The 26,041-nt window shown below is 36.6% G+C and overlaps 1 protein-coding gene across 1 annotated transcript in view; it reads right to left on the bottom strand.

The window, feature by feature from the left end:
• Positions 1–26,041, bottom strand: part of NRG3 (neuregulin 3) — a gene marked incomplete at both ends in the record, with an annotated part of 418,654 nt that overhangs the window by 11,779 nt on the left and 380,834 nt on the right. Inside the window, 3 exons of the mRNA XM_082309742.1 lie at positions 3,791–3,918; positions 12,171–12,297; positions 17,472–17,574. Of these exons, the coding sequence (XP_082165868.1) occupies positions 3,791–3,918; positions 12,171–12,297; positions 17,472–17,574 (358 nt within the window). The remainder of the gene's footprint in view (positions 1–3,790; positions 3,919–12,170; positions 12,298–17,471; positions 17,575–26,041) is intronic.

The raw sequence follows: 26,041 nt of genomic DNA, 5'->3' as shown, positions 1-26,041 counted from the left end.
GCATTAGACACATGACAACAAATCAAACGTTGACCAAGGCTGTGTAGAGATCTAGCTCACCTACACCAAATACAGAGAAACTCATCAGTGTATTGTTGCAGGCACTGCTGCTGGTAAACCTCATGATAATTTTTAGCCTTTTTTACATCTACTCAAAGCATCTGCTTCCCCCACATTTGCCCTAAAGCCTTGACTGGTCTAATTCAAAATAATAGGTCTTCAGTTCCTTCAATAAATTTTTCCTCTTCCTAAATATTTGACATTTGTTATTCCATCATCACATGGCACAGCTCCCATTTTGACAGATTTTGCTACATTTTCCTACCATACTTGAAATTTCATGAGCCAGTTCTCCTTCCAGACTTCTTTGATCAAGATTAACCAGACTATCTTGACTTGAGGCCTTTGATTTCTGCATTTTACTTCCACTTTGACTGTAGTAATGTCTATTTTCATACATTTGACTCTATTCCCATTCTGACTTCATCCTCAAATAATCATTCTAACTGAAAAATGAAATATATTCATTCAGGATTGCCCTAACTGCTTCATATATTATCTCTGTCCCACCATCAGCTTTACTTCTTCCTATATAGTACTCCTCTTCTATATACAGCAAGAACAATTGATTGCTTTCAGTGTTACCAGTAATTCTTAACTCTCGATGACACCTGGAAATGTTCACTTCAAGCATGAATTCTTGCCCTCTGCGATATAGTTTGTTTCTTCCCCTACACACCATTCCTTTTAGGCATTCTTTGTAGTAAATGTCTCCAGAAAACTATGTTCTTTCCTTGGGAAAATATCAGATTCCTTATACTTTCTCCCTTTCAGGCTTCCTCTACCTTTACATTCTTAGTTGCTTTAGTTTATCAATACTTGTTCTTTGAAATTCAATAGCCTTATTTACAGAATAACTTTAATTTACTCTTTCTTTTAAGTTAAACGGAATCAATTATATTGGGAGCATAAAAAGTAAAATGCTTACTAAATAAAAAAAATGTTTTTACTGTGGTTTTCATGGTGTTAAAAGTTCATTAAAATGCAAACATAAATTATTTTAAATTTTAGAGTAAGTTTATCCTATTTTGGCATTTTTGTAAGACAATACAACTGCTCTAGGCTGAAAGCCTCTGTTTGGCTTTCATCATGGTATTCTCTGAAATGAATCCCTCTAAAATCAATGATGACTGAATCAATGAATGAAAGTCAGGATGACTAATTACCAAGAAAACAGCTATTCAAAGGGATCACAACTCAATCCCATAATTAACAAAACTCTTAGTTGTTTCTATCTGTTAGAAATTAAGACAGTACGGGTTTTACTAAAATCAACAGATATTCTGAGATGAATATTTGAGCATATTGTATACTTTACAGGAAGTTTACTGATTAAATGCATTTGTTACTTTCCAGTTCTGACAGTACTAAGTTGTTTTACATATGCAAACAGATGATGTAAAATTCTTCTACTGACTGCAATAACAGTGCATAATACAGGTGAAATATTTTAGGAGTAAGATTCAGTGGAGATTCACATTTTCAATTCAATCTCCGCAGTAATGCTTTGCATGCAGCTGAGGTTGGTAGAGACAGAAAATTCCTATTACCTAGTCATCTGAGTGAAATGATTAGGTGATCTCTGTCAGTCAAATTTCAGCAACCCCAAATGATTCCCCACCTTGATAATCTTACTGCCAGGCCAAAATTGTATTGGTTTTAGGAAATGGAAACAGTCAGCTCCCGATTTTAAGAAATAACCACCAATCATTAGTGCCCTTGAAAACACCAGCAGGGAAAACAGGTCTGGATGTGGAACAAAATATTTCCGTACCAAGCAGAAACAAACCAATAATATAGTTTAACAGCAGCAGAGAACCTGCAGAGCTGCTGTAATTGTTCCAGGCTCACGTCAGGTTTGGAATGGAATGAAGGGATGTTTAGGACAAAATGTATCCCAGTAACAAAAGAAGCTTCCTCATTTGGCCACATTTGACCATTTGGCCACATTGAACACTATTTAGAAACGAAAGAAATCGAGTAAATTAAGAAGCTGTCACATGGCGCATAAATTAAAGACAGCCTTATAAGTCTTAAATGTTGAAATCTGTTGCATGTTTTATAAAGCAAGGGCCTTGTATAATAAATCTTAAGTTATAAAACTACAAAAAGAATTCTTTATAAATTTATAAATTAAGCTAATCATTCAACATCTTAAAACACCACTTTTCTGAAGAAAAGACTCTTAAGATATTCCAGTGCTTGACATCTGCAAATAAGATGACTGTTGGGGTTTTTTTTGTTTGTTTGTTTTCTGGGAAAGAGAGCTTTTGTGTGCAAAGGTGTTATAATGAGCAATCTGGGATTCTACATTAGTTCACTGTAAATTCAGTGTGGCTTATTCTGCAATTTCCCTATGGAAAACAGAGAGTCTAGAGAGTCATTCAGCTTTTATTTTAAGTGACGTTCATAAACCTAAGAAATATTTTCAGTCTTTAATTTATTACCACATTTTTAAGCTTAGCTAATGTCATGGCACAGCACCTAAACCATTTCAAATTTGGATATTGCAATCATGTTATTAAAAGTAAGGGAATGTCACTGTGCTTTTTCTGAACTTCACCTTTTGACTAAATGGAGATAAAATTCCCCCCAGAACTTCAGTGGAAAGCATTCTAGGCAACAGTTCCATAGTTCATCTATGTTCAGTAAAATTATTAAGCATATTTTGAAAATCCCCGTGTAATAAGGAATAAGCCCTAAGAAATGGATCTGACATGACAGTTGGCATTATTTTTTCATGCCAAATTAAAGGCTTAAGCAAGGTAAAAGTAGATAGGACCCAAATATCCCTCCCTGGCTCATATGCTGCACTTTGGTAGGTTAAGCAAATCATTCATTCTAAAGAGAAGAAACATGTAGCTGACTGGGGACTGCGGAGAAAATGCACCAAATACTACAGAAGCTAGATCATAACCTCATGTAATCCCGGTCTTATTTTTTTAGTAATTTAAAAAAAAAAATTGTTCTTGTCATAAGTAAGTCTTCCCCTCCAGATTATCTAGCTAAAAACATTCTGAGCTCATTTTTCTCAGCCTTTTTTCTCAGTGTGCTCTGGACTGGACGTTACCACTGCCATTCCACCAACACTATTGCTTATACCAGACACGAGTTTGGTTTCTAGTCCTGTAATGAAGCATCAGCACTCTTTTTCATCCAAAAAGACTGTAAGCAGAGTTCTAATCCAAATGCCATCCAGTGATGGGCGACTTTCCTTTTTTTTCCTCTTGGAAACAACCATCCAAACTTTTTAAAGACTAGTTTTCAAAGGCCACCATGTGTTCATAGATAAGCCATTATTCATTTCAAGTATTATTTCTTTAAAGAAACAGGGAGAAAGGCTGGAAGTTTGCAACCATGTCCTTCTGCAGCAAATGAGTCATTAACTTAATGAACATCGATAAGGAAAGTCTTGTTTTTAATGGTTTCTCAAACTACAGTTGTTTCATTCACTGGTCTGTGTCTACAGCTTGGATGGTGTCTTTAAATGCTTCCTCCAGGACTTTTACAAAATGCAGATAAAGTCAGTGAGCATTGTTATTGCCTTTTATGTCTGCAGCTAAGAAAATGCTTGGACATCTGCTTAATGAGTTGGCTGAGGCTCTGTTAGTACCATATCATTCAGCATCTCTCCTAGTCACAGCGCACAATAATCCTGCACACGTATCACCAGTTCAACAACATCCCTCAGTAGCCTGCCAAATCTCCCATCAGACAGCTGTTTGCTTACCTATGTTGCTTGATGGGCTGGGTTCCTCTGTCGGGAGACAAGGCCTCTGGGAAAGACTGAGGGCCTGAAAAACTAGACTCCATAACTTTGTCCAGAATAGGCCGAGGATGCCTATCTGTTTTTGAGTACTGTGGCACAGAGAATAAAATTAATTAATACACAAAAGGCAAAGTGCATTGTTGATGCTATTCAATCAGAATTCATATCGGAGTGGGGTAAGAAGTGCTCTAATGCATTTTTAAATTAAAATTAGGCATTGCAAGTAATACATTCATTCACTATTGTTTACATAGCGGAAAGCACCAGTACTCATTATCCCCATTACCTTCTTCACATCAAAATGCTGATTATCTGCATTAGTAGCAAAATTACTGACTGATCTGCCCATAATGATAGGGAACACTGATCCCTTTCAATAAAAGCCTGGTTTTGCGGCTGTCCATGCAGAGACTGAGATCATAAAACACATCTCATAGGACGGTCAGCACCTTCTTGGGTCCTTTGGTGATTTCAGTCAAACACTGCTTTTATCAGCATGTACAACTATGAAAACCAAACTGAAACAGCATTTCTATCATCAGACAAGTAAGAAAAATATTTGAATCCTATCTGTAGAGCCAGATATCCCTTCTGAACAAGTCTGAAACTTTTGACCTGGGAGTACCTGTGCTAGTAAGAACAGTGTAAACATAATTCTTCTTGTGACAGTTGTAGGCGTAGGGCAGTCTCTGGGCACAGTGAGACACAAAGGTCTGTAAAGCAGACACCGGACATGAACAGATTTTCTTCTTGCTTTGTGATTCAACTGGAAATTCAGCAAAAATTGTGTCTCTGATCCTGAATGGAGCCAGAAAGTCAAAGTACAAAAAAAGCTGCATTTTGGCTTGGAAGAAGAATCAATGTTGTCAGTGGTTACTGGGCAATATCTCAGAGATATGAGAGGTTAACTCACATTTCCATTCTGGTATGAAAAATACTGCACTTTGCAGATTTTTACATTGCATTACAGTGACCTGCACTAAAACTAATTTGTCTATTTTTCTTTAATCCATTTCTTTCTGTATTGAGTTTGTATTTTTTGTACTAGATACCTATATATCTGCGTTATCTTTACAATAAACTGGTATTGTGGAAGCTATTACATGATGAAATATTTTAGAAAGAAAATACGAATTAAAATAATAATAATATAAAAAAAAATCACAGTGGTAAAAAATGCCACGCTATGATACAACAGCATAAACATTAGTGGACAAGATAGTAAGATTTCTTTTAAAGTACAGTTCTTTTTCATAATTATTGTGTTGTCTAACAAAAGACCAATAACTCCTTAAAAATACAGGATTATTTTCTGATTCTCACTTATTCTTATATACATTTCCCCAGGCTTCAGCAAAAAAGGAAAGTCATACAAGATTCCTCTTTTAAAAATGGGTTACATGCAATTTTAGTCCATCTACTCAGACTTCTTATGACTGATTTCTATAGATAAAATAACAGATCTTCAAATTTTTCTCCAATGCCCTTCTTCCTCTTTCTGTTGTGTGAAATACCCACATAAACAGGGCCAAAATCACTGCTTATGCTCTTCTGAAGGCAAGGCTATGAGAGTGACAATATGCAAAATGTTGCCGTATGCATGAAGCAAACACAACTGAAATAATAAGAAGAAACATATTCCACTCTCATTTCTTTCAGTTACCATGATCTTAGTTGTCACTTGTAAACGTTGTAGATAAAATATTCAGACAGAAGTAGATTTTTAAGGTACTCATGTCTGTGAAGGTTTTAAGCTTTAATAGCTATGCTGCCAGCTGCAGAAATGAAACTGTCTTTGATTTCTGACCTGACTAAATCAATTTGAGCTATGTAAAGTATGGGTTGTTAGTGCCAGGAATCTATTTCTGTCCTTTTTTGTGTTTATCATGATATTAAATTGAAGGTCCGAATGGCTTATAAGACCATGAGTATGAAGTGAATCATGAAGGGTAATTAGAGATAAGCTGCACTTTTTGCTACATCCATGGTTAAGGTGGATGTGGGCTGGAGCGATGGTACACAGAGTCTTTCCTCATCACAACTGAGGAAAACCAGGACCCCCAGAAGCTGCTCTGATGCTGACTAGCAAACTAGACTGAAGGTCCAACATCCAGCACCACTCAGGCACAGCCTGCAAAGGATATTTTTTCCCCCTAACTGAACATTTCTTTTATGCCCTTTTCAGATACACCACTTAACAATTACCGTAACAGCCATAACATTAATTACAATGAAAACGTGAATCATAATTTAAATTGAGGGTGTGAATATACAGAGATTTTGAACAATGGAATTGAACTTATTTGGATATATCACATTATTCATACATTTTATTACTTTAAACACAGTTGGGTTTATTGTCCTTTAGCTTAACCGTGAGTGCTACATCCCTTCTCTGAGATCATCTCTGGAGAAAAATATCTTCAGATTTGTGTGAGGAGTTTACAGCAGTATCAGTTGGTGCCCCCAGAAGTAGGGTATAGGATTACTCCCCATCCGTATCCCAGCAGAGCCCATCCCACTGTTTCCACAGCCCAGTTCTCACCTGGGCTGGGCTCTGCGGAGCCCTCCGACTGTTGTGAGCTGCTGAATGCTCAGCCATGATGGAGAATAAGCTGTGAAACACTTTCAAAGGACTGTTCCAGTAGGCTGAAAGCATCACTGAAAGCTTATCAGTATTACTGGTTTTTTTTATAGTTTTATTGTCTTGCTTAATTATTTGTGCTTGTTTGAGCAATTACTGAGAAACGCTGATGCATATGGGTAAATAAATTAAAGAATAATGATAGCATTTAAAAATAAGCCATTTTTCAAATTTTCAATTTTTCATGGTTTCATGGAGAAAATCATCTGTTATGTACAACTGCTCAACTCTTTGACAATAAAATTCCACCCCCTGCTAGTTAATGCTAAGCGAATCTGCAACAGCAGCCTGGGCCAGGAGACAAGAAATCAGCCTCTGCCACTGACCTATTGTACGACTGGGAGCACATAATTCCCCTGCTCCATGGCTTGTATTCTTTATTCCAAAATGTAGGATCCATGGATAACAAATGCCACTCAAATGTTACAGAATAGCTTGACGCTGTTGTCCTAGTGTTATGCAAAACAAAACACCCATCCCTCCCCCTGGCTTTTCTTAGCTCTTCCCCCTCAATGATTTCCCTAAAAGAGTAATAATACAAAGTCCAGAAACGCATGTGGCATTGGAAGAGAGGTGATGTAAGGATCCCATTTCAAAAAGGACCGAGAAGGCAGAAGGGTCAGCTGTAAATTACATTCAGAGAGGGTGCCTCACGGAGGTAAAGAGCCAGTGATTTTTCTGGATGGGCTGACCTTGCACAGAAGTCCATCAGGTGGTATATTTAACGTCCTTACAGCTGTTCCCGTATGCTCTCTATGTTTTGTTGCCAACACTAGCTCTAGACAGAGGCCAGTAAATTCAAGTTTGTCTATTCTGGCAGTTCTTCCTAAGTAGTCATGCAATACAGAAATGGGAAATTTGCTCTTGATCTTAGCTGGTAAATCACACTGTAACTCAGGCAAAACTACACAGTAATCTTTTAAAAGATTTAAGTATATCTGTTGCTCAACGTGTATTAATTGCATTTCTGTCACAGTGACTAAAAAGAATTTATTTCCTACTACTATCAAGAAAGGGCAACAAGACACAAAAAGAGCATTTTTTCCCCCTCGTTATATCAGAATATCAGAAACGTGGAGCTAGTGATTGCAAGCTGTTAGAAAGAAGTGTAGTGCAAAAAAGAAACCACACACTACAGCATGAAAAGCATATTAACCACCTCAGAGGGAAAGTGATGGGGAATTAATAGATCCACTTAGTACCATGGGAGAAGGTATTAAAATCCACAAGGGTGAAAAAGGCCACTTTAAATAACCATGATAACTCTCAGAATCACTAAAGGAATGGCAAAGCTTCAGCTGCTTTTTTTTTTTTCTGTTGTATGACGTATTTGTCAAGTTATGAGAATTTAAAGAAACCCTGTAGTCAAGGTGGAAAAAGGAGCTAGTAATCAAGAACACGATTAAGACTCATGAAGACTGATGAACTATGAAAAACTGAAGGAGGGCCACAACACCTCCTCTCGCCCCTTGCACGGGGTATGAGGGGGCACAGAGCACTTGTCTTTCTAAGAGGGGCAGCTGAGAATGACAATTTACTTCCTTTTGCCTATGAGGACGTTGAACCATTTGCTGCAGTCTTGTGGAGCACATTTGTTAAATATCTCTTGAAGATAATATAATCTCTTTGGGAAGGGGCAGATAATACTAGGAAGTCCTAAGTTTCATGCTTTAGGTGAAATAAATCAGAATCTCCTGTGTACCTCAAAGATTCTGCATTAAAAACTGGCACATATATCTCTTTCTGACTGAAGAATTATAGCAAGATTACCAGTGCATTAGTATCCAAATCCAAGATGCTATAAAACCTAGCAAGAAATTAAGTGTGTTGCTGCCAGAATATTTGGGAAAAGCAATGGACTTGAAGGAGATTCAGGAGAAATACTAGGAGCTGTGTTCAAACAGTTATTTATGAATCCTGCTTACAGTATACAGTATTTTTCATCTAATTTGTATCCCTAACAAAATAATGGAATCGATACTGAGAGAAATAGACTCGGCACAGGTGAACACAATTACCAGCTATGAGCAGCAGGAGCTCAGAGCGAATACAGCTGTCCTGACAAAATTTAACACTTTTTTTTTTTTTTTTTTTTACTTTAGACAATCACAACTGAGCAGAGGAAGGAAGCGCAGATGTAATGCATTTGAGTGTGGGAAGGAAAAGCATGTGATACTTCACAATATTGTCAATGCAAACAAAAAGCTTTATTCCCTGCAATATAGCAAATGACAGGGGGGCATCCATGTTTTAACATAAATGCCTAACTCTCCTTGCGTTCCTGCTCAACCTCGGGGCTTGCCAAGGGAGGTGCTGGGATGTGGCCATTCGTCCTCGCTTGTGTTTACCCTGCTGACCAGAGAGGGTAAAAATCCCAAAGAGACTCACTTCTTAAATGAAGGGAGCTCTAAAGAGCCTACATTTTTTAGTTGGACAGCTCCATTTTTTTCTGAATATCCTGTTGCTTAACTTGAATATCCACATCTGAAAGAGCAGTCCTGCCATATGGATATTTAATGAACTTGGGGGAATGTCCAACACTTCAAATCCATTTCTTAAACACTGCCTTTTGATATAAGGATTGCTGCAAGGTAACCTGTAGTCTAGGATGCAGCAGGAGAATTCTGATACAAATGGCGAGTGTTTTAAAAGCAAACATTCAGAGCTTTTAACCTTGTATATGGTTCTCATAATCACACTACTGTAAAGAAGCTTTAATTGGCATAGAGGTGGGATATCGTGGGGACTGAGGTCTGAAGTCCTTTTCCTTCTGCAGTAATGCAAAAGGCTCCAAGTATAATGAGTTAGGCTAGAATAAAACGCAAATTTGTAATTCATTTTAATACTTGGTTGAAAAATGAAATGTGTGGTTTTTCTGTTAACAGCAATTTTGATAGATGCACATGGCTTCTGTCATTTAAAGAAAGATTCAAAATTAGCTTTGGAAATAAGTAAGAAAAAATAATTATTTTCCTAAAGTCCAGTTGAGGGTGAAAAGGGAAAAAAGGAATGATGAGGAGAAAAAGTACTTCACTGAGATCGGTCAAGCTCTTTACAGCCATAAACCACTTGAAACACTGCTATACCCTGGGTTTTGGGAAATAAGTAAAACCTCTTTCTAGAGCAACACAGCATTTGGAAAGATCCATGCATCCTTTACTAAATGTAGCAACCTCTGAGTCAAAATGTGATGGCTCTTTCAGAATAGACATTATTAGAATAGTCATGAAGAATAAGGAACCTTATGCAACTGTTCTCAGGTCTACATTAATGCATTCTTCCCTATAGAAGAAGAAAAAGCAGGGTGAAAAACCTGAAGGCATCAGGTCCATTCAAAATGGGTGGGAGAAAAATATGGGAGAATCTTTTAGGGAAAGAGAGAAAGGTGACATACAAGCAAGACAGTTTTCCCATGTAAGAGGAGCACTCACTTGGAGTGGGAAAAGAAACGGCTTCCAGGATTACATAAACCAAAATGCCAGACTAGAGGACTAGTCTCCAGAAAATAACCACCTTAATTTATTTAAGTTTCTTTATTGGCTCCTGGAAATGAAGAGAACTAAGATTTCTCCCCAAACCCATGTGGGGGGAGCTGCAGATGGGACTCGCAGAGAGATTGCATCCAGGCAGTGACTGGCAGAAAGGCGGCAGCAGCACAGCCGCAGGAGCGAGCAGCGGGAGTGCTCTCCTCCCCACACCACTGCCCGGTCCCTTTCCCACCCAGCAGATACGCCCGGGGCAGATCCCTGGGCTCTGATGGCGAGCCACTCAGCCATTCCTACGAAATACCATTTCAAGGTTCTTTTCTGCTGCCTCGCCATGCCCCCTGCCCTTTTTTTCCCCCCTCCAAACTGCTAAGTTTTGTAAATATTTCATGAACTGCCTACATGCATTCCTGCACTAAAATCTTGCTAACAATAGAAACCATTATTACCCTGCACTGTTACGCTACATCCTGCACAAGGTCATTCTGTTTTTCTTCCTTAGTATCTTTGCTCCCAAAAGGAAAATGCATTAATGGCAAGGAGAAAACAGCTGCCTACAAGCAGCCACAAGAACAAGAAAACGGTGTGTTAATTACCAGCACTGATAATGCCAGTCTGAACAGCATTAAAAGCTGAAAAGCAAATTTGGATTAAACTAATAAATAAGAATAATGGTTTTCAATCTCTTAATATCTCGAATCTACAAACTGCTACTTCAGCCATTATGGCTATTGTTATGCAAAAAGAAAAAGACTTAAATAAAGCTTGTTGATGTGTTTGTCAGCTGCTCAGAAGACATCAAATAGTTCATCGTGATGATGGGTTGACAAAATACTGCACTGAATTACAGTGAGAAAAGGCAAAGAACATATTCTTAGTGTTAACCAAGACCTACTTTATATGTTAGAACAAAAGGATCACAAAAGCTCTTTACAACTTTACCTTTTGTCGCCATCATTACAACCCAACAACACTCCCAACAGCTTTTTTTTAGGGGCTAGAAGTAACATATGACTGAATGAACTGAAAGTGAAACAAAGAATTGCATAAGGTTCCCTAAACTGTGATTATGTCAATTTAGTGGAGCTATTTTCCTTCTTGAAATAGCATATTTTTCCTGAACCACAAAGCATATCATGACCACAATTGTGCTCCTATAGAGCAAAACTTTTAGTGAACACAAGCAGTGCTCTGACAACTCCTCTGTCATAGCACAGAGGCTCTGCTTACTCTGAATTGGTTAAAAGGGCTTATACTTATTTCTACATTAATTGGAGGTAAACCAGGAGTTGAGACATGTATGGCTAAGTGGGCTTTTGATGGAATCTGACAAATAAGGTAGTCAGCCCTTTAAGCAAAACTAAGATATTTTTTAAAAAGAGTTAAGCATTTAGAAAGGCTTCAATACATCTTTTATGATTTCCTATTGTATTGCTACCAGGATGCTTCTCAATTTTTCTAAAGACTTTGTTCAAAATAAGACAGCACTAAATGTGTATTTACCAGGGAGAAGAGAAGGAGATGCATTAGAAAATACCTTGCATCCAGGGCTAAATAAATCCATTGCCTTCAAGTTCCTTATTTCAAATACGCTTTATGTATTTCATGATTGTGAGATTGTATTAACTTACATATAACTATATACAGAAAATGACTAAATAAATTTCAAATTTAGTTCGAACAAACTAGTCTCCTTCTGGTATCAAATATCCCTTTAACTCAGGATCCAGGAAAATGAGACCATCTGCACAATCTTCCCTTGGGCACTAGTTTACATGTGTAAATTTAGTTCTAGATTTTGAATTTACTCTGAATTAACTGTGACAAATCTCTATGTTTTTTCATGCAGGTTTGTTAACTATTGGAAGACTTGAAATCACTTAAGATCAAGGACCCCCACTTCACCTATAAACCATGCATATGAGCTAAGGTATTGCTGGAAACTATAATAGTAATTTCCACTCCTGAATGCAGAGTTAGGGGGCTCAGCAAGGTACATGAACAAAATGTACTAGGATCCATTGAAATAACTTTAGAAAAAAATCCCTGCTTGGTGTTTTCCATTAACAGGCCTGATAGAAAACATTTTACGAAAGAGGTAAGAATTCTTGTTCCCATTGCTCAGATGCTAATAGCAACATGGCAATGTGCTGCCATCAGCAGCAGAAACTCAGCCAGGCTATTAAGTGTCGTGGCTGGCAGGATTACTTACATTTTGCAGCTGGACTCGGCTTTGTGCCATACACTCTGACTTTGCCATCATGCTGGAAGCGTTTAGGCTGTAGGTTTTCCTATTCTGTGTTTCTTTCAGCTGTTCATGAATTTGCTTTGTTTGTTTCCTGCAGAGAGAAATAAAATTCATGTAAGAAAGAGCTAGTTTGATCTTCTACTATAGCCATGATATTTTTATAGCTATGGCTCCCTTTGTTCAAAACTTCACTGTATTAGATTAACCAGCTGAGCTAATTCACTAGTGTCTAATATTTCAATGCAGTGGCCTTTTTCTGGCGAGCTTAAGAAAGGAAAAAAAAAAAAGAGCTCTTTTGTTTAAAATATCTTCTATTCTCAGATTACTATAATAGCATGCTAGTTGTTTTAGTGCAGAGTTTTGTAAGATCATCTATTACATATTTAACAATAGCTTGCAAGTAGGCCTGAATATTAAAAAAGCATTTTGCTCTGATTTGGAACAAAGATTTTGGCAAATACAGCAGGCATTAGCCCCTGTTGGCTATCAAAAGTGTCGAAGAATCAACGATTTCTGCTAGAAGCTGATTAGACTTGATCTATAACACAGTATCTTGTATAGACTAGCTTTTGCTTACATGCTTAAACCTGGAAAAAAACATCAGTACGGTATCTGAGGCTGTTTTAGACATATTATACTATGATCCACTATGTCAGAGCTAGGAATACCACTAGATGAATCACTTGCAATATTCAGGAGGTAACTACACTATTAGTAAAGGCTTTCTATTTCTGCCGCACTATATTGGCAAACTGAGTTTTAAAGTTCAATACATGATTGAGGACATGAGGCAGCAAACTTCATTTTAAATATTTCTTTTTATCTTCTCCAAACAGATATCTTAGCTGGGCAAAAACTGTTAGCAAAAGATATTTAAGGTCTTTTATCAGTCTCCATTCTTTTGATAAGCTACATTGTCTATCAGTTTTAAATGATCATGAGAAATAACTCCACAATACTATTTTAATTCTTTCCTTCCTTCCTTCCCTCCTTCCTTTTCCTCCCCAGCAGATGCATCTCCAGCAGTGAACCTACAAAGGCCCTGGAAACTGCCCAGTAATGTCAGGGACTTGTCAGCAGCAGCAGCACTTCGTTATGCCACCAGCAGCTTCTGGACAGCGATTGCTGTGGAACCAAATTTCAGAAGGAAGTGATTTCAGGGAAGTGTCGATAAGAAATAAAGGAAATACAGTCTTTCTATACTGAAATTTGAAATTTTAGCAAAGAAGCTTCAGCAACATTTTGAAAAATTTCTGGTGATTTTGCTGCTGAAAGCCTTGTGACATCATCAAGTTTGATAGCATCTTATTCGACTCAGGCCAATGAATTTGACGCCAATTGAAGTATAAAAGTAATTTTAACTTCTTTCAGTGCAGTCTGTGTCTAGAGCAGGACAGTGTAAGAAACCAGAGGAAAATGACTTACTTAAGTGATCAAGGGGGGAAACTGTGAGAAAGGACAAATTCCCTCAATATCAAAGAAAGCAGTGAGAAGTATCACAGTTCAGGTATTGAATTTTAATAATATTATTTTTAATATATTAAAATAAGTATGTGGGATTTCCTCTGCCTTTGAGTCCCTTAGTTCTCATTCAGCATTGCACAATTTAAGCATTTGCTTAAATTGAACAAGCTGTAAGCACCTGCTCAGAAGTAGGTATTTGTTATAACATGTTTCCTGAATACAGGTCATAAACTATAATAAATCTTAGTCTCCGTAAGTATCTCTTATGCTTTCTATTTACATCCTATTTTGAAACAGCATGGCGAATGAAAAAGAATGAATTTATATTGCAAGCATGTTACAAATATGAGTGGCATGTTTTGAGTATAGCTAGGAGCTCATAATTAGTAAGATTTATGAATATAGGTGGGTGAGGAAATAATTTCTCAAGCACAAAAACTTATTAAACTTTTAAAATTCTTCCTTAGCCAAAACAACTTGTAAAGTTAATATCAGAATAATCCGAATAGATATATAATCTGAAGGATTATAGTGTCAAATTAAATTGGTTGATTCTGAAACATCTCTTTCAGAAACATTTTTGGATATCTACTCATTTTTGAAACTAAGGAAATTGAATAATTTAATTTGTAAAACGTCAAAATGAACTCTTTAGCTTCTCATAAAATTTCAGGGGAAATTAATAAAAGCAACTCTAGCGTTTGTATGAATAATTATTTTCTGACCAGCTAAATTACATACACTGAGGAAATATGCATATATATCCGTATTTCCTACTGGAAAGCCAGCCACTTGCATGTTGGTCTCCATAATGGTTATGGAACATCCAGTCTTTTTTGATGACTGTTTTTAAGTGGAGACTTCATATAAAGTCTAAACAATGACAGTGAAACTTGATCACAGCATCGGACTTTGGGAATCTCTCCCATACATACAATGTTCTTAGAATTTAATCAGGAAAATAACAAAACAAATTACAAATTTTTGGAACTCTAATTTGGATTTATTTAGAAAACTTGGGTTTAGAGTTGTTTCTACATCTATAAACACATGTAAGTAAACTGGAATATTCAGCTCCACTGCTGCAATCTTTAACATTACAACTGAGATTCCCGAAGGTAATTTATTGAGAGAAACAATCTAATTATTAAGTTCCTTTTATGATCATACAACCTAACATTAATATTAGGTTTATGTATATTCATGTTGCCAAACTATAGGATGCACAGTTATAAAACTAGAAACTATTAATAATTCAAAGTTATTCATCAATTAATATATTTATTTTATAATTTTTGTCTTCAAAACAAACGGGCCTTATGCGTTCTACTTTAGAGATATTCGGCAATAAAGTATTGTTACTTCAGCAAGAAATAAAGTCACTAGTCATCTATAAAAGTCTAAGCCATAAAGAGCAGCCCATTACTGTACTCTCCCTCTGTTGCTAACACTTACAGCACTTTCTTGATTACTCTAAAAGGAATAATTGGAAGGGCATAGTGTTTAATTATAGTTCTAAACTTCCTCAGATTGAATTTATTTTAAAGAAGGACTTTTAATTTAATGGTGCATAGGGAAGTGCATATTTCTAGCAGCAGGTATTATACAATTGTCAGACTAAGAAAGTCAGTGTCTTCATGGAAACTTTTTTCTTAAAGGGTGCACCATTCAGACTTTCTGTAGCTGTTAGCAATATTTTAAATTTTTGATATATCAAATTAAACCCAAGGATTATCCCCCATGCAGGAGGAATGCTTTGATAACTCTTAAGCATGATCAAGATACATCTGCCTGATGAGGAAGCTCCTAAAAATCTGTTGAGTAAAAGCTAACATATGATAAGGGTTGAGGCACTTTAAATTTGTTGTTTTTTACACCCTTAAGACACTGGCCAATGTCACAGTCACAATACTGTTTTATGTGCCCTCTATGCAACTCGGTCTAGACACTCTTATTTGCTTTTTGGACAGTTTGCCAGATGGAGCCACAGCCAGGGTGTTAGGGAGTGATTAGTATCTTACCATCACCGTGTTTCATATATCTGATAAGACCTCTTGACTGAACTGGAGGTGCGCATTTTTTCATTACTCTTCAAACTTCAGTTTCCAGAATCTGGCATAAGCACACTTCAACTATTCCCAGTAACTCTTAACTATCATGTTTATAATGCAGGTAAAAAACCAAACCCAACACCCCCACCTCCTGCTGAGATATGAAGCACTATTGTCTTGCGAGTTCATTTTTGAACCGTTATTTCTACTCATTATTTTTAGACACAGCTCTCCCCACAACCTCATCAAAGTCATGGTATTTGGAAGGCTGTTCCAACCCAGCTCTCCACCACTCCCTACAACAGTGCAAAATCAAGAGGGGGACAGCTGAATAACAGAGGGACACTGTATTCACACTATGCTCAGTTGTTGACTGCATGTTCTTCCAACTGACAATCCCGTTCTGCCTTTTCTGAATCTCTCTTCATCAGCAAACCCCCCAAGCCTTTCCAGGAAGAACAGGAACACCTTATCCTCTCTTTCTTTCTTCTGCAGATCTAAAATGCATAATGGTATTTCTAATGCAGTGGCAAAAGAGCTGTCTCTGCTCACAATTTATACAACCAAGGAGTCTGCAGAGAGGAACTGTCCTGCCACAGCATCCTCCCAGCTAGCATCACTGTCATGCTGCAGGTCCAAAGAACAATTAAATGAAATCTCTCAAGACATTAGAACAGGTAGGAGTGTTTTGATGAAACATGAATGAACTCAAATCTTCACTCAAATCATGCACAAACTACCCTTGAAGTTTGGGGGAACGAAAAAAAGTAAAAAAAGATCTGGTGACTTTTCCAACTTCTTTTTTTTTTTTTTTTCCCCCTGATAGGAATGTCAAAACATTTTATATTTTTTTAAATAAAAAGTACTCCTCATCAGATTTCCTACCCATTAAAATAAATTCTAAAAAGGGGGATTCAGATAAGCATCCAAACTTTTAAATAGTGCAAATGTCCACATTTTTGATGCTTAGCCTTCATGACTAACCTCATGCAGGTACTATTTATATTGATATGTGTTCTCTCATTAGCTCCAGCTGGAACAGGAATGAGGGATGACAACCATACAGAACATATTTGTAGATACAGTGGCACTGACAAGCATGTCATGTAATTGCTATGAGGTTTTTGCAACTCAAATTACACACATAACAATAAATATTATAAAATAATGTTTAGTTGGGAAGATAAAGAATAGAGTGGAAAGTGAAAATAGTTTAGTACAGATGATTCCACCCTACTTGGATAGTTCAATGTGCTTGTGCATTACAGATACTCAGTTATGCAACTACGTCAGCAGTTTACAACTACTAGCTACAGGTTACAGGTATCTCCAGAGAACTTGTCTCCTGCATTTCTAACTTTACCTTTGTTCTCAGTATACAGAAACAAAAGGGACATTCAGGGATATGAAATGAAATACAAAAAGGAGATGGTATGTTTAAACTTTTATTTTCAAAAGAGGAACGTGATTATTGCACTGATAGTAAAAGACACAAAAGTATTATCATCAAAAAAAGAACTGGAAAGGACACAATCACTTCTTTCCTGATATCAGAAAATAGAAACAAGAACACATATTACTCCTGTTTACTTTTTTTTTTTTTTTTGACTTAGATAGCGTGGCCATGGGGAAGTGTTCTAGCCTGTCCAGAGATAATGACAGCTTCAAAAGCAGGGGAGAAATTGAAGAATTGTAAAGCCGTAAAAAGGACAGAAGCTAAATAACAAACACGCTAGACGAAGGCTCTTACTTTGTTTTGAAGTAGAACGCTGCACAAAGCATGCCCACTACGACTATGCCAAAGACGATACAGGAAATAGACAGCACCTGGCGCTGGTACACTTCTTCGCTCTCTGTGAACAGCAAAATTGAGAATTATGAAAGCATCAGAAAACAATACTTGCGAAAAGTGGATTTCAGCACATCATGGTTTCACTAATGATGGACAAATACGAGATTTGGAGGTCTGGGTTGGCCAGTTCCTCAACAGAATGGATGCTTCTCTGAACCTCTCATCTAGATAAGGTTCCTAGAGTTGTGCCCTCCTAGGAAAGTTTTATAAAAATGGTTCCAATACACACTGAAAGATACGTAATAATGAAAATCTGGATAGTTTAATATTTTCTCTACCCTACATGCTGTTTTTTAGCTTTTTTAGAAAGCTTCTACTGTCAACAGGATAAAGAGCCCTACAGCCATGGAGTTTTTCTGGCTTAAGGCAAGACCCTTCAGAGCTCTCACAAGGTCCCACAAGATTCAGAGTTCTTTTTTAGCTACCCAAAAAATGTAAGTTTTTTCTTTTGATTGAATGGTGATTACAATGCCTTACTCCCATGTCATTCCCTGTACTTGAAGCTTACATACGACATACCACAGTAAAAAAATTAGTTCAATCAACTTGGATGGAACCCAATGACTACTATGCTACAATGCACCAGATATTGCTTTCATAGGAGTCTATTTTTTTAAAAGAAATTTCCTTAATAAATCTCATAATCTTTTAATTAATTTTAAAACAGGAACAGAATGAAAGTAAAAAAAAAAAAGAAAAAAGCTAAGAAAACAAGAGAAAACACCCATTCATGACAGCAGACAGAAGCTGATAGGCAACTGGAGTTTCACACACTGAATTTATCAACAGCTCCTTAAGTGTTATATTTTATTTTAATTATTTCAACTACTTCTCTAGTCCAAAGTGCTAACATGCTAAACATTGTTATTTTTTAAGATCAGTTTCTCCAAACATGCAACATACAAAACAGTATTTTCATTCATATATTTTAGGTAGAAAGCCAACATGTAGGATTATCAAAGCACAGTACAAGCACTGTGCACTGATAAACCTACATTTCCTTTCTAGGTTGGAGATCTTCAGTGCAGACCCTCCATCAATATGAATACGAGACACTTTTGTCAAGTAGGTGACAATAACTCCAAGTTCCAGGTTCATAAGTCTCAGGTTCATAAGAAGAAAATATTGTATGACAACATCAAGGTGAATCTAGAAAAATACTGAAAAAAAAATCTACATCTAAATGGAACTTCAGTCAAATACTATCTGGTGTTATAATGACTGAAGACTGCGTGCAGTATCCTAATCAGTAATAATTATTAATTTCTCAAGAATGAGTATCACAGTGCTGTTACTAAACATCTGGAATCTTAAATACAGTCATTTGTCTCTTGTCCCAATCCCTTTTCATAAGCTATTTCAAATAAAATTACAAGTACCAAACCTTTATTTCTTAATTACTTCTTTACTTGCTCACTCAAAGAACACCAGTGATTCAGAAGCCATTTCTAAGATGCAAAATGTCCTCAGCTCCTGTTGGCCTTTTTTATCTCCTTTAATTTTGAAATTCTAAAAGCTGTACTTTTAAAATATTGTCTTAAAAATAAAATGAAGCAAATACAGTAACTTACACTTTTTACATGTCTAAAATATATCTGGAAAGGTTGTAATTCAATAGGAAATCCTGATAATATTGCAGTAAAACTGATTCCAGTAGAGCTTTAGGCCCATTCCTTATTGGCATGTATAAAATTTGCATGTAGACAGTCAGTGCTCATTGGCAACAAACTAAATGTTTGGGGGGTTAATTTCTTTTTTTGTTTTGTTTGTTTGTTTTTACTAGCCTGTATAAACACAATTATCCACCTTCCATTTCCACTGCAGTACACAATGAACGAATCTTACAAATTTTGAATTCTTATGTTGAGGTAGATCACACTGCAAATAGTTAAAGAATTGTTCAGTTCAGCAATTGTTAATCTATTCTGTCTGAATACCAATTTCAGCACCTACTGCCTAAGATGACAATTAAAACATACATACTTCTGAACAGAAATTTCACTCAAACATTGCATATAATTAAAAAAAAAAAAGTTTAATAAAAGAAATTGATTTAAGTAATGTGTGCAAGCAGGCCTAATTTTGCTTTTCTTTCAACCTAAGTCCTCATTAAACACTTTTTTTTTTTTTCTTTTGTTATTTTTTTGAGAAGCAGTGAGTTTAATGCAGCTATGGTCTTTTGTCAGTCCCAAATAGCTATCACTGCCTTGTTAAAGATGCTTTAGAATACGTCTTACCAAGATAAAAGCACTTCAGAGACTAGACAATATTATCTTCCTCAAACAACTATGTGAAGATTTAAGTCTCCTGTGTAGTCAGATTAATCCCTGTCACTAGCTTTTAACACATGCTGATCAATGCTTTCTTTCCTTTTTGTTTATTTTGTACAGTGCATATTTAAAGAACTACTTATTGATTAACCTTACTCCATTTCTTAGACACCTTTGTTCACTTTTTTAGATCCTTTAAATCTTTATTTGTGTATTGGACTCCACCATTTTTTGTCTTTAACATCTTAAAATATAATCAGGTAAGCATTTTTCCATTCTCTAATCTTCCACATTGGCTTTTAAAAAAAACCCCACCTTCTTACCGATGAAAATGTAATCTGTCTCTCTGTGTAAACTTTGAAGGTCTCCTCATTGTTGCCTTGATTTAACCTCACTATTGCTCTAAACACATATAGCACAGCTGAGAGACTCTCTAGCCAAGGTGTACTGAATAGGGCCTTTAAATAAGGCAGAAGGCTACAGCTGAGTACTGCAAAGCACTTTTGCTCTCACAGAACAGAAAGCTGTAGAAGTTCAACATGTAGAAAAGAACTGAAAATTCCTTCTCCTTAGTTGAAGATGTGCATCAACCTGTGCACACACGTATTTACATACTGAAATAAACTTACTTCCCAAGGTAATCTAAAGTGTGACTGAAATTATGATAAGTGTCTATTCACATATATTCATATATTCCTTGTGAAGTAAATCACCTTAATTACATTCTATTGAAAGAAACACTCTAGGAGAGGGTTCTTCATTTAATGAGCAGCCAAGAAAATACTTCAGCTAAAAAACAAAATATAAACTGCCATGGATATTCGTGGATAATCCAGTTGAGGAGTTAAGACTACAGAACATGAATTCCACCAAGCATTCAAATTATACAAAACGCATACCCTATACCAACAGAAATACATCCACAGACTACAGTGCTGAAAACTAACACAGTAAATTGTTTAGATGCAGACTATTTTGTTTAACAAAAATTATGGAAAGAAAGATCTTCCTAGAACATAAACACAGGACAAACTCATATGGGACATGAAGCCTGTTGAAAGGTTGGGTTCCCATAGACAAGTCCCCATTCACTGTGCGCACTTACATGTGTAGCCCATTTTTATTTATACTATTGATTCTTTCTTATTTTCATTCCTGCTACAAAACTGTCTTCTCCCTTCACCTCTGTCACATCACCCCACTGAATGTCAACTTCTCCTGCCTTAAGTGCTCCTTTTTCTAAGCTTATCTCACACGTTTGCTTCCATTAGGAAACACAAAAAGGCTACTGGTGACCCACAGCAGCAAAGTTTCTTCCAGCACTCACATCACAGTCACATTTCATCTGTCTCTTACTGAAAAAAAGTACTTGCCATATTCTAGGTACTAGGGTTTTGCTTTTTTTTATTCTCTTGCTCTTTAAAATTTATTCCTAAAGGCTGTCATCTGTCTGCTTTATGCATGTGGAAAGACCCACTGAAGCATACACATAAGTCTTTAGAGGATTAAAAAGTGTAGGGTAGACACATTTTTTTTTTCATGTTTGTTACTTCTAAAGGATATGGTAGTTTTGTTGTGTAAATAAGATGAAACTTGCCTCTTCTTTGTGACTTTATTATAAAAGGAGGAACACTGGTACAAGGTTCTTGAGAAACAACCACATATGTTTCTAACCATATTACTGAGAAAAAATAACTTAGTTAATTAAAACAGATTCTGTTAGGCTTTGTTAGCATCTAAATAGGACAGTATCATTACCAGCCATAATCACTGGATCCTCTAGTTCTATTGTGTATTTTCTGAATTCATTGAAATATCTTTGAAAGGTATTTCAAATATGAAGAACAGCATTGTGCAAGTGGCCTAACCAAAATGATAACAACACAAAAATAGTAGCTTTCCCCCTTGTGGTGCTTATTTCAATGGCTCTTGAATAAAATCTCAATATGGTCACAAGCATCACAGAGAATAATTATTGAATATTCAAACTGAGCCAACTGAGAAATTACAACATTTACCATACGAATGCATTGCTTAAGCTTTGCTCTATAAAGAAAAAAAACATGAGCAAATATGCAGATTAATTTTTCTGCTGAAGTTTTTACTCCCAGCCCAAAAAGCACCACAAACCCTAACAGCATTCAGCATTCCCTTACCTTCCTCACTCCCCTCCCCTAAATGGATCTGCTCTGCATTGCTGCAAGTAACAATATGCTATATGGAAAGCCCAGTATCTTGTAATTGGTATGTATGACAAATAATTGCTTTCCATGTGCTTTCTCCCATCGAAAAAAGCCGATGAAAACTTTATGAAAATAATTCTATGACTTATTTTGCACCAGAAAATTCAGAGATGTTCTTCACCTTTTTCTCAATCCCTGCCATTTAAGAGTTAACAGAGGAAGCCTGGCCTAATGGATAGAACACAAAAACAGCTTTTCCTTAATAAATTACAAGACAGCATGAAGACAGGCTTTCTTTTGGTCCCCATGCAAAAACTAAGCCATGCAGGTGCAGCGAAGTGGGCACTGCCACCTCTGCTGTAACCTCATTGCCACACAGTTTTTTTCATTTTCGTTCATTCCCTGCCTGTGCATTTACTGACACACCTCTTCACGTGCCATATTGTATCGGAATGTCCTGCAGAGCCAGAACCTTGCTACTGAGGTGAACCTCAATAGTATCATTTGCCACTTACACTCTTATTAGAGTCCTGTGTCCTCAAGGTCCCATATACAACAGAGGAGGACTATGTGGAAACCCCATACACAACGTCAAGATTTCCAATAAAATACGGATTCCCATAAGCTAAAAGGCAAGAGAGTAGTTAAAGTGTATTTCTCAATATACTTAGATTTATGTGTGACAAGTGCTGAACTATATAAGGCATTCTAAATTTAATTCATGAAGATAATAAAAAAAGCCTGCGTGTTCCACAAAATCTGTGATTGCCTCAGCATCAGACTTCCAACTCTCCCAAGAGTTTTCTCTGTTCTTTCACTTGCAAAAACCTACCATACAGATTGACTGCCATATGCTGTAGCTTGTGCTAAGGCAGAACAATTTAACAGTTGAAATCCTACAAGTCACAGTTCACAAATTTCTTCTTTGACCTTAGGTAAGTCGAGATCCTTGTTTTTTCCGTAACCATGAGGATAATATTGCCTCTTCCATTTCAGTGATTAACGTAATAAAATTTAACATAAACATATTAACCTCTAAAGGAATGAAATCTATGCAAATACATAAAATAGATAAAGCTGCCCTAGATAATTCTGTTCCAACATCTTTAAGAGCATATGCATTACTTCACATAAAATACCATGTTTTATTCTAATTCTCAGCTACTTTTATTAGACACTGAGTTTTCTTCCTTCAGCTCTTGCCTGTCTGGGTAGAATTTCCCTTTTAAAAGGGCTTCAAAACACTTGGGTTCACAAATTAGAAGCGGAAGTTTGTATCTGCTATCGTTTACAGAAAGGGCAGAGTCAAGGTTAGTTTCACAGATTCACATTTCAAACTGGAATCAGAGCAAGCTGACTTGGGCTGGCAAAAGTTCATAAAGCATTTATTTAATAGTTTCGATAGTGATTCTCTCTTGGGAAGAACTGTTCAATGATTCTGATTGTAATGAAGATTAACAAAATACATTTTCTTGTACTTGTGGAACACCCACAGCAGAAGGATCTTAATGAAAGCAAAGCGAAATAGATGTAGCCCATTATATATTATAATTGCACGATATTACACGTTGTTTGACTATTGGTATTTAATACTAGTGAGATCATTTTCTGTGTATACAGAAGGCAGAAAAGGAAAGGATGAGTATTCAACCAGACTGACCTATTTTGAGTACATGATTCTACCATATTAATGTTGCATTAGCCCAAGCTTTGCATGGAATATTAAAAATGAAGCAATGAATTAAGTATAATGTTATAGACTCATCATGAAAAGGAATGCAAAGGTATGTGCTCTAACCCTGACCTCTCAATGAGCTATTTTAGGTTGGTGAGTGAAAGGTGAAATCTCATGCAAAAATTAATGAACCAAAATCTCCTGAAAAATTATTGCCATCAAACCCATCCTTAAAAAAACCCCACAAAATAAAATGAGGCAAACAGTGGAGAGTTATTTACAAAAAAAGGAATAAAGAGAGGCTAACCTTACACAAGAATGTCTAGTGTTGTCTATGGTGACAATAATTGAAGTGCAATAATCAAGAAGCAAAGGTGCCCATATTCTTAGTAAATGGTAGTTGTAATGAAGTGAAAATTTGGTAAGTACTTTTAAACAGCAAGATCACAATTCTGAAGGTAATTTAATTTTAACTTTGGTTTCTTAAGAAACAATCCTTGCCTTTTATCTGTATGGAACTTGGGAATTTGTGTCAGCTATAACCAGAACTCAAATCTAACAAACTTTCAAAGCCTTGGTTAAGTACATTCAGTGAAATATATTTGTTAAATCTTAGGCTTGAAATAGCTCCACAGGCAGCTAAGGGATGAGAGGTAGCTTTTTCCTTTTTAAGAAAAAGTCTGGTTAGGAGTTCTCGTGTATTGACAATTTACGAGTAAGATGATCCAATTCTATTATGAACTTCATCTACTTTCATTCTGTTTCTAAGATGGATAAGGTCAGTCATCTATCAACAAAATTCATTACCTAAGTCTCATCGGCGTCTGTGTGCGTGCGCAATTTTTCCTTTTTTAAAGATTCAGTTTTAGAATTTATTATAGCAATTCTAAGTTTCTCTAAGACCTATTACTGCAAAAATACACCCAGTAAGCTAACTTGTACTACATTCTTATTATATACTAATAAGAATAAAAATTACATATGGACCTTGCTTTTATCTTATTCATTTTTGATACAACCTGAATATAAATGTTTTAACCTGAGTTTGCTAAGTATAAGAGAAAAACAAATACGAAGGCCATTCCTCCTCCCTCCCCCAACCTCCAGTCTGGATATAGGGGAAAAAAAGTTACCTGGTTAATAGAGGCTGACAGCTAAAAATCTATGGCAGTATTTTAGACAATGAGCACACTGAAAAAACCCTTATGATAAAAAGGGTAAAGCTGTCTAAAACTGTGATCCTCTCACAGTAATCTCCCTGCCTGATGGCTGCCTGCATTTATTGCTGATGTGTGAAAGGGATGAGTGGCTAAAGAGCTGCCCCCCCTAAGGAACAGCAGTCCCAAAGGAGAGAAACTTGATATCTAGTGGAGAGAAAAAGAACCCACTAAAAGATCTGGAATATTTCATTTTTATTTTATGTTAGACCACTGTTGAGGGCATTTCTACTAAAAATGCATCAGGTTGCTGAAGAAATAGTATCATGATGATATGGTGTGAAATTCTGGGCAAACCAGCTACACCTAAATGAGATGAAGTCTTCCTCTAATCTCACGTGAAAACTTGTAGATTTGAGATACAAAGCTAAATACTTAGTGAAGTTTTTCCTGGGCAGTAAGGATTGCACATGGCCCATGTGCAATCATGGGCCATGTGCAATGGGCCCATGTGCATGTGCAATCATGGCCCATGTGCAATCATGGGCCATGCAATCATGCACAGCAATACCGTGCTGTGGTATTCCTGCAACTGAGTTGCAATTGAGAAAAGAAACGAACAGCTCTCAGCAGAAAAGAGCAGGGAAGTAGCAGGCATTTTCAAAGAAATGGTGCCCCTTTCCCCCCAAAAGACCACGTCATGTCTGAAATGGAGGGGGATGGGAACCCACAAAGCACCTATTTTTTTGTCATCTCCTATTGTTTGGTGCAGAAGGGCACTGACCCACAATGATACTCCAGTCACCAAGCCAAACTCATCCAATTTAGTTATAACTCAATCAGCCATCAGCAATTAGTCCCATAAGCAGTATATCAGCTACTGGTTTCTGGACACAGAAAGCTCTGTCTTTATTACCACAAATGAAAAAGAAAAAGAGACTGAGAATAGCAAGAGGAAGCAGACACTGGTGAATAGGAACATCCAAATCTTAACAGCATGATGAGGCAGAACAATTTGCCCCCTCATTCTTTGACTGTGAAAGAAACTTTAGAGCCTAATATCCTCTCTTTGTACACTTTTTCTTTGTGAGTATTCACATTGCACATGCGAGAGCCGCAGTGTCAATGCTGTATGAGTGCTGTTCCTGGCACGACGGATGGCATGACAGGCGGCGCCGGGAAT

This window comes from Platalea leucorodia (genome assembly GCF_965183815.1).
Source record: "Platalea leucorodia genome assembly, chromosome: 4".
Lineage (NCBI taxonomy): Eukaryota > Metazoa > Chordata > Aves > Pelecaniformes > Threskiornithidae > Platalea > Platalea leucorodia.
This window is presented reverse-complemented; position numbering and strand designations above follow the sequence as displayed.